Raw genomic sequence first — 9,889 nt, 5'->3', positions numbered from 1 at the left:
GACAGCGCTGAGATAACCTTGGTGGATTGCAGAAACCAACAGAATCAGGGCACCTGGATGGAAATGCTGAGGATGCTGGGGAAAGTGGGAAGTCAAAGAACATTCCAGAACAGAAAAGCCGGCGGTTTCCATATTGCTTCCAACCTTTCACCAGGGTTAGGTTTGATTTTTCCTTATGAACCAGAGTGCAGAAAAGCAGTCAAGGGGAGAGGGGGAGAGCTATCGGAAATGCAATACCTACATAAATAAATGTATTTATTTATTTATATGTCAGATTTGTCACGCCCCTCTCCTGGAACGGCTCTGGGCGGTTTATGAAACCGTTAAAATCAATTAAAATTACAAAATTACGATCATAAATAGATCCAAGAATGATTGGCGGTCGCCCAGGGAGCGTCATCAAGGCGCCAGCCACCCCCAGGATCTGATGGGACGATGTTGAAAGCTTTTTAAAAAGTAACCATGACCTAAGCAAATATTTAGCTGGTGTTTCCCTGTCTGGGTCCCCTTTTATCCACTTTTTGATTGGTTTATTTTTATAAGCTTTCCTGAGTGAATTGCTTGATGTTTGCAAAACAAAAGAGCAGAGCTGGGCTGAAACTCAGCTCCACCAGAAAAGCAACAGCTTTTAGGGCTGTTCTCCCCAAGTAAAATAATCAAAAATTTAATTTTTTTTTAACAAATGAAAAGCAATGACTTTCTTCTGGGTGCTGAGTTCTAGCAGTTTACGAGGGGGGGGGGGGCAAGGGTTATGTCTGAATGTAAAGTCATTTTCTTTTCCAGGCTCTGCAACCCCCGGCTCTCCTTTCGGTTTGGTCCCGGGAAGACCTCAGGGGATTGCACCACTGGGCCACCATCTTGACTTTTTTGACCTTACCCTGCAGACACTCCTGCCCTTTGCCACGTCGGACCCACCGAGCGGTCTCAAAAACACAGCCAAAAGGAATTGTGAAAAATGAAAAAAAAGAAGTGAAAAACCTATGTTGTGCCCACGCTCTCCTACATTCCCCTGGAGAACAACCTAGATGTTCATCATCCTCCCGGAGATCTGGATGGCCTTGACCCGGTTAGCCTTTCACAAGACACTGAAAACCCGGGTCAGGAGGTTAGGTAAGCTCTGCTTTGTGGATGTGGGTTTTTTTGTGAGTGGGGTTATTGTTTTATCCTTGGGTGCTTTCCATTTTAATCCTTGTAATCCCAAAGTCGCTATGGGAGATGGGTGGCCACATATATCATATAAACCAGTGTTTCTCAACCTTGGCAACCTTAAGATGTGTAGACTTCAACTCCCAGAATTCCCCAGCCAGCCCTGCTGGCTGGGGAATTCTGGGAGTTGAAGTCCACACATCTTAAGGTTGCCAAGGTTGTGATGTAAACACACAAATAATAAACCAACAAACAAAAATGTGTTCCTAGTTGCCTCAGATGCTACATCTGAATTGTGGAGTGCACAATCGATTGCATATTGCATGAGGACAAATTTTATTTATTTATTGCATCTTTGCATATAATGCTTCATTCCTTAGGGTCCTAAAAAGAGATCTTCAACAGCAGGTCTTCCAGGAGGTTCGGGGTAATTTGTATTTGGAGGGCCAGGGGTTTCCAAGGGGGGGGCTGCCAAAAGAAGATGTCATCGACACCTCCCTCCAAGAACGCCCAGGGTGCGCAGACCCGGGACCCAAACCATGTTGGACTTCATTCATGACCAGCTCTTGGACTTGTGCCCAGAGATCATCAGCCACCAGGTTGTGGAAACCATATCACTCATGTCACGTGGCTGAATCCAGGGGCTCTGAGGGGCAGGAGGGCAAAAAAGTCAAGATGGCAGATGGAACTGTGCAAAGCCCACTTCTTTCATGCTTGGGGCTGTCAGCCCCCCAGTAGACCAGACCATGAAATCAGCCACTTTGATTGAAATTGGCTATAATACCCGAATTTTGCAAGTCTATGCTGAGCCTCCTCCCCTCCTAAGACTCCAGGCGTCCGTCTGCGTTTGCTTCTGAATTTTTTCTGGACGTTCTGGGCTTAAAAAGGCCTTTTGCATCAGCAACCAGTCCCACATATCTCCGTCAAGGTCATCTTCCTGACTGTGAAAAAAAGGGGCTTCAACTGTTTGTGACAATTTTGGCGCAAACCCCATGGATGTCCCTGGGTGAATCTGGTGCCACTAGGTACCAGACAAGTTTGGACAAGTTCCTGATTGTCTCCAAGGCGGCCCCATGAAGGGTGTGTTGCAGTAGTCTAGCCACAGGAGGATGAGGGCCTGGCAAAGCTGAGCAGCTAAGAAGAACATCCACACGGCTTTTATTTTTTCCCCAACGGGCAAAAAACATCTCGTTCTATCCAAAATGCAACATGACCAGCTTCTGGACCTAAATTTTGATGCGGAGAAGGTTCGTTTTTGTGGTCTCGTGGTGGCAGTCACTAGAGAGAGGTGACAACGGCCTTTCAAACTTCTCCACTGAATTTGTGGGCAAGAAATCGGATGAATGAGTTCTTTGAAGCATCTTTGAACAGATGTTCAAATGAAATCCCAAGAAATGTGTTCCAGAAAATTCCCATTTTTTGCTCTTGGTTATATTGAAGGTGTGATGTCACGAGTGTTCTCGGCTGCTATTTTATGTTATTTACGTTGTTTCTATTTTTGGTTGTTCTTTTTTACTCGTTTTTTTATTCTGTTTTAATTGTTAGCTGCCTAGAGTCATATATATGAGATGTGCGGCCATATCAACGTATTAAATACATAAATAAATAAAACCTCTTCCATAAGTTTTTTCATACTGATGTAGCCAGGGAGGCTGCAGAATGATGGAATAGTTCAGAAACAGAAAAAGAGGAAAAAATTATTATTGTACCTTGTAACCATAATACAGTAAGCTCTCCAAAAGTCTCAAATATTTGAAATAAATGCCAAAATCCACCCCTCCGATGAGATACAAAAATAGAATTCTTCCTCTTTCCAGGGGAAGAAATCTCAGGGGAAAATGGAAGACAGAGGTCAGCGCAAACAAAGGTTAGCAGAATTTTTATCCTGGGACAGTTGCCCGGCCTGGTATGAGCTCACGCTGGCACTTTTCTAACTTCGAGGTGTAATGGATCAGAACAGGATCTTCTCTGTCATGGCTCCTTAGAACATTCAGAGGAGGAGGAGCCAAGAGGGACCAAGGGGGCAGAGCCAGGGCCCTTTGGGACATGGAGGGATGACGGGGCTCTTGGGTGAAGACCCTGAAGAGGGTTCCCCGCTAAGGATTCCAAGTCTAAGAGGGAAAACAGCACCAGGTCAAGAGCTTAGGTTTATGGTGGACACCATGATGAAGCCAACTTCAAGATGTCATCAAGCAAATGCTGTTTCTGCAATTATGTCACTGTGCGTAATATCATGTTCCCCTCTCCCCACTTCCCCAGGCACTCATGATCAAAAGCCAGCAGACCGAAGAGCACCAAAATCCATTGGGAGTAACGGTCTACTCAAGAATCACGGTTGCTTCCAAGCAGGCCAGCAGCCAAACTGGAGGCAAGGCAACCCAGCTGGTTGACAGTGAAGATTTGGAGCCCAGCACGCCAAGTTGGAGAAGACTTTGCTGGCCATAAGGTCTCCATTTTGCATTTCTCTGATCAGCTGCTGACACCCGTATCTCATTCCCAAGATCAGTTCCTAGGACCCGGAACAGGGTTTGCCCCCTGACCTTGCTCTTCTTCTGAACTCTCCTGTATGCAACTCTTGCTTCCTGGACTGACCAGGTTTCAGACCTGGGCAGCTGGAGGTTTAGCTGGAAGTTTCCCCTAGTTTTGAAAATACCCTCCTTAACATTCCCATTAGGCCAAGCCATCAGATGCAATTAAGCAGGCGTGACTTAGCAGCAAGCAGGATCTGTCCTTGGATGATGTCCTTTCCCTGGGGGGAGGCTGCCTTCTACCTGCTGTGGGTCCCATCCTGGCCACCGCCCCACACATAAACCGCAGCTTGTTTCTGAAGGGCAGCCATAAAATTACAAGAACATTGCACGTCCCCCCCCCTTGATTGTTTGCAATCTGACTTCTCTCTTTTTTATAACCCGCCCAGGGGGCTGTAAATCGTCCCAACCTGTGCCATGATATCCTAGTTATTCAGTAACCAGAGGGTGTCCTTTAAAAGATCCTGTTTTCTGACTCTCGAGCCAAAGTTCTCGGCTGTCTTCACATTCTAAGGGAGACCCTGAATCGCGGCTCACCATGAACGCCTCTCTGATGCTAATTTTTGGCTTGTGCTTCTTAGCGGCTCCTTTGGAAGGCATCACTGTCCAGGTGACCCAGAATTTTATGATGTCTGATTTAGGGTTGGATCTCTTGTTTGGGATTGTAAGGGGGGGGACCCCTACCTGCTAATTGGAGTCCCCAGTGCTGAGTTAGATGAACCAAGAGACTGACCTGGTTGAGGCAGTCTCAAACGTTCTTGAGCAGCAAATCTCCTGACCTCCACCAGGATGGGCTTGAGATCTTCAACCTAAAATCTGGGGAAGAGGTTACCTTCTAGGATGGTCAATCCTGAAGGGCATAGAAAGAGGTGGGCTCTACCATGGATATCCATGAAGGTGGACATGCCCACCTACGTCTTCTTCCCAGCTAATGGAATTTGCCCTTCCTTTTGGCAAATTGGTGGTAGCTCTCAGAAGTATCATGGGTAGAACCAACACCACATGGAAATGTGATTTGAATTCTGGTTAAACATAATGAAAATCAATGGCTAGTTTATATGGTTGCTCTTTTTCTACTCTTTCCCTCTTTCGGTCATGTTCAATATTATAATTGATACCTCTTTGGGAGGCTACGGGGGAACAGCATGAAGGCTTCCCTGTTTGTTTATTTGCTAAATTCTGTCCCACCAAATGAACAGCCCTCTTTTCCACCTTTTTCTCTCCAATTTCCACCCAGTGAGAGAGGCTGAACTTGAGAAAAAGTGGCTGGTTCCAAGTCCTCCAGGAGCTTCACAGCTTTGGTGGCCCACCACACTGGCTATGTTGTAGATGTCACGCTGAATGCAAGCACGGTGGCTTCCACCCATAAATAAGAACCAGACAATCATCGTTCACTGTTGGGAGAAGGAATGGCAGATCCTTCACCAGCTGTGGAGATCTGACAAATCCAGATTCCAAATGAAGCAATAACCGTTTTTGTTTTATTTTTCCTCTCCTGGATAGGTACAAAACTTCTCATTCTCCTGGAACTCAGTGAAAACGCTGAAGAGCCTTCTGGATGCTGCACCCAAAAATCCGCGTATGCGCAGCCAAATGACTGTGCCCGTGTGCTTTCATCCCCAACTTCCCAGTGAATTTTTGCCTCTCTGCTCCACGCCTAAGGCCGCCAACGTGATCAGAGCACTTGGTACGTAATACAGCCCTGACTGAGTTTAGCTCAAGAAGGAGCTTAATTTGAATACGTGCCTGGGAGGACCCAGGTCCTAAAAGGGGGTAGTTGTCAAGTCCAAACCCCAATGTAGAAGAATTCTCGTGAAACCAGGCCTGGTTCAAATAAATGCTCCTTTATTGGTTGGTACATGCAGCTTGAAGCAAAGCATTGCTAAAACTAAAGCCTGTGTAAAGTTCCCTCTATTGATTCCCCCGCCCCCCTTGTTACATTGGTGCCAAAACCCTTTCTCCCAGACTGGTGGCCTTGTACATTCCTCCCATTGATAACACAGTTCTTCCCAGCCTTCAGACTACCACCGGTTTTGTCTGCCTTCAGGTCTTGCTGTCAATTCCCATATCAGTTTGAGCGCCTCTCCATCTCATAGCAATAACCCAAACACAACGATAAACTACCATCCCCCCCCCTCCAGGTACAAATGGCAGAATCAGATCAAGCAAACACCCATTGACTGCTATAGCTTTTTAAATTGACATTTGATTGATGCAGGTTCTGACAGTAGTTCCAGGACAAAAGAGAAGGTGAAACCAGAACCTTATTTGGAAATTAATTTCATCAATGAACCTAATTGCACCCTCTATATCTAAGGGTTGGCTTAAAAATCACAACTTCTGGAGTCATACTGTGGTCACTCCAAAACTTTTCAAGGCGTTCATACAGCTTGGGTGGAGTCTAGCACAGTGTCTCTGAATCCCAGCAACTTTAAGCTGTGTGGACTTCAACTCCCAGAGTTCCCCAGCCAACAAGACTAGCTGGGGAATTCTGGGAGCTGAAGTCCACACAGCTTAAAGTTGCTGAAGTTGAGAAACACTGGTCTAGCATATGCAACAGCTGAGAATGGCTCATTTTTGGCACATATGGGTATCTAGGGTTTACTGTGATGTGTGAGCCTAGCTATGGCAATTTGCAAACCTGGTTCATGGCTCTGAAAGTTGTCTAAACCCAGACAATTGTGAGTTCTTCATTTACACCCAGGGTAGAGAAATTCAGAAGGCCAATTTCTCCACGAGGAAGGAAAATTCTCCAACCACTTCTCAAGGACAGAACGTGCCCTTGGGAGCAGAGAGGACCACTGCTACTGAAATGCCCCAATGAAAGAATTCTCACCTACATCATTGAATGGAAGGATTGGAAGGGAACTTTGGGGTCATCTAATCCATCCCCTTGCCCAGGGCAGGAATCCACCACTACAGTATTCCCAACAGATAGTCATTCAGCCTCTGATGAAACTCTTGCAATGGAAGAGTCCCCAATGCCTGAGGCATTGCTGAACAGCCCTTCCTGTTGGAAAGTTTTTTCTGATGTCCAACAGACATCTACTTCCCTGTAATTTTCACCCTTCCTTTCTCATAGCCACCTTTAAGTATCTGAAGAACTTAATATAGACGATGGTCTTCCCTTTCTTCTATATGAAGCTCTTCAGGTACTTAAAGATGGCTACTATGCCTCTCTGCATATTTCTTTGGAAATTCATGGAAGGGAGGGAAGCCTGGGAGGCCGCAGATGACTGGAGAGAAGATTATTGTCCTGTTTTTCTGTTCCAATCTTCCCATCACTCTCCAGCCTTCATGGCTGCCCTCCCTTCCAGATCTAAAATGTCTCATGGGCAATTTCCCTTGCGATTGGATGGAAAGGAAGGAAGCCAGGGAGGCTGCAGGCTGATGGAGAGAAGATTATTGTCCTGTTTTTTTTCTGTTCCAATTACTCTCCAGCCTTCCTGGCTGCTCTTACTTCTAGATCTAAAAAAATCCCACAGGGTAAACTCCCTTAAGATTTATGGGGAGTGAGAGAAGCTGAAAATGCCTGGAAAGAGGGAAATGCCTTTCAAATTCTTCTTTTAAGGTATTTCTGCTAGAGGAAAAACAATTTGCTTTCTAATGAAAACAAGGCAGGACAGTTTCTCTGCTGGGAGCTTCATAAGTGCTGAATACTTCTCACCTGAGGCTGATGGGGTGGCTTTGAACGGTGAATCCCATAGCTTTGAGCTTTTCAACCTGAATTTCCCAATTTGGACAACTTCTGGCTGGGGAATTCTGTGGGTTGAAGTAGCACATCTGAAAGTTGTTCAGATTGGGAAGCCCTCTTCAACAGACCTTGTCTTCCTTGGCTTCAGATACCATTGCCAGCGAACCTGAGATCTGTGAAATCTGTGCCAACGTTGCCTGCTCTGGATGCTAATGGAGCACCGGCCTCTCTCTCCGCGGGCTGCTCTGGACCTCCTGATGGCCACCACATCCTGGTCCTGCTACTGTGACTTCCTGCAACCTCTGTTAGAAGTCACCTCTGTTTGCTTGCACTCACCGTCAACTCTGTAGAATCCAGGACTGGCTTCGGGAGAAGGGAAGGGTGGAAGACCAGAATGGGGATCGAGCGGAGCTCCTGGAAGTAGACCAATCCAGGAAGGGTCCTTCTCAGTAGCCGTGTTCACACGCTGCCCTAAGCCATTATTTCCTTAACCATGGTTTGCTGGACTTGGCTGGGTCCCATAGCACACTCAGCTTAGTTCATGTGGGGCATTTTATGGGAACAAAGTCAAATGCGAGCTGTAAACCATGCTTTTTGGCTCAACCGGCATGAGGATGTGTTTGGGTTTAACCTTTGTGGCAAAAGCTTGCAAGATGGCCTTCTTCCTTGCCACATTTCCGCCACGCCTCCCCATGCTAACTCTGTTCCCAGCTCACTTTCATTCCTCCTGGGCTGCTTCAGGCCTTCTCTCCCCCTTCGTCCCTCCCCGAATAGATTTATTTTTGTACTTCTGCAATCCTTAAATCTCCTGCTCTGCTGATACCCCCCTCTTCTGGAGGGAAGTCTTAGAGCACCATAAACACCGCCCCCCTGGAAATGAGGAAAAGGCTGTTATGATCTGATGGGAAGCAGATTTTTCAGTCAATAAAAAAATTTATGGGGCTGTCCTTATTTGGGCTGCTAGTCCTTCCGGATTCAACAGGACGTACTCTTGGGACAGGGTGGGTGGAAGCTTAGTGTGAAGTCACAAGCTTCGAAAGATTTACACACAGATCCACAACCGTCTAGAGCTGAAAGGATCAGCGAATTAAACTCTCTTGTTCACCTCTGGGAGTCATCAGACACGCATTAGGAGAAATGGGGATGATAAAATAAATCAAGCGGATCACTCAGGACCTGGGTTTGCTCTGCTGCTGAAACTAAATGGGATAGAGACATTTGGGATCAGTGTCCAAGTTCATACAACAGGTTCAGGCCAGTTAAAGACCCAGCAACAGCATCTTCCCTGGTTAGTGTACCTCCAGTTGCCGGCTAGCCTAGAATCCAGTGTGTTGTGTAACCTGAGAAGTGGGTTAATTCAAGAAGCAAATGGACCGCCTTATGCCAGAGTGTGGTGTGAACCCAGATCGCTGGCCAGAGCAATGCCAATGGGTTAGCGTCTTGTGCAAATGTAGCCTATAAAGCAGTGTTTCTCAACCTTGGCTATTTTAAGATGGGTGGACTTCAGCTCCCAGAATCCCCCAGCCAGCGTGCTTTAAGATGTGTGGACTTCAACTCCCAGAACCCACCAGCCAGCATGCTTTAAGATGGGTGGACTTGAACTGAAGATGAGTTGAAGTCCACCCATCTTAAGGCAGCCAAGGCTGAGAAACACTGCCATAAAGACTTGCAACCTCCACTGAGATGGCTAAAGGATGTGGAGCGTTGTGAAGTGAGTAGGTTTTCTTGTGAGTAAGGCCCTCTAAAGACCTTCACTTTACTAGCTGTTGTTACTGGGGGATTTGCAAGAAACTTCCTCTGCTCGTTCATATTTGGGCAGCAAAGATGTTTCTGCTGCTGGTTTCTCTGCTTTGATCCTTAGACTTTGGTCCCGGTGTCTCGTAAACACAGCCACCTAGACTGATCTGGCCCTGCCCTGTTTGCACTTCCCAAACAGCCAACAATCTGGGTTTCAGAGGGCAGCAAAGGCAGAGACACTTAGCCAGCATCTTAAGGCTGTCTAGGTTTTTCCAGCCCGGATTGGACAGCTCTCTAAAAATAGGATGCTGGCGGAGTGAAAGGATCATTGCTTCTGAAATTTCAGACTCTTTGCAGAGACTGGCCCTTCCAGACTCGAAACCTTCTGTGCTCCACGATTGCCCTCTGTCGGACTTCCATGGCAATGTTTGGTCAGATTTTAAATCCCAGGCAGCTTTCCCAGACAGTGGAGAAGGGGAGCCGTGTTGGTCCATGGTGGCCAAGAATCAGGAGGACTCTGGGAGCTGAGCTTATTTATGCCCTTTACATAAAATTTGTGAGTTGGAAAAGGTGCTTCCAGGCTCCGTCTGATAAGAAGCTTTCCTAGAGGCCTTCCCAGCAAGTAAAGTCAGGCCAGATTAGTACTCGAATGAGACTACCAGGAAATGTCAGGGTTTGGGTAAGACTAGAAAGTCCAAATATATCTTAGAAGAAAGCAATGTTGAACCCCTTCAGTAGAGTCCTGACTTTTGATTTCCACCCATGAGAAAACTGCCAAATGATA

The 9,889-nt window shown here is 46.6% G+C and overlaps 1 protein-coding gene across 1 annotated transcript; it reads left to right on the top strand.

Annotated features, from left to right (window-relative positions):
• Nucleotides 1–4,157: 4,157 nt before the first annotated feature.
• Nucleotides 4,158–8,319, top strand: GUCA2A (guanylate cyclase activator 2A). Its single transcript, XM_015890216.2, has 3 exons — nt 4,158–4,284; nt 5,178–5,361; nt 7,517–8,319. Exons 1-3 carry the CDS (start codon nt 4,213–4,215, stop codon nt 7,579–7,581), a joined length of 321 nt encoding a protein of 106 aa, XP_015745702.1. The 5' UTR covers nt 4,158–4,212; the 3' UTR covers nt 7,582–8,319.
• The last annotated feature ends 1,570 nt before the right edge of the window (nt 8,320–9,889 follow it).

Source organism: Python bivittatus, unplaced genomic scaffold (assembly GCF_059951505.1).
Source record: "Python bivittatus isolate LINGU-HERP-01145 unplaced genomic scaffold, Pbiv_v1 ctg000090_np1212, whole genome shotgun sequence".
Classification (NCBI taxonomy): Eukaryota; Metazoa; Chordata; class Lepidosauria; order Squamata; family Pythonidae; genus Python; species Python bivittatus.
Note: the sequence above shows the minus strand (reverse complement) of the source record. Positions and strands in the feature narration are given on the sequence as shown.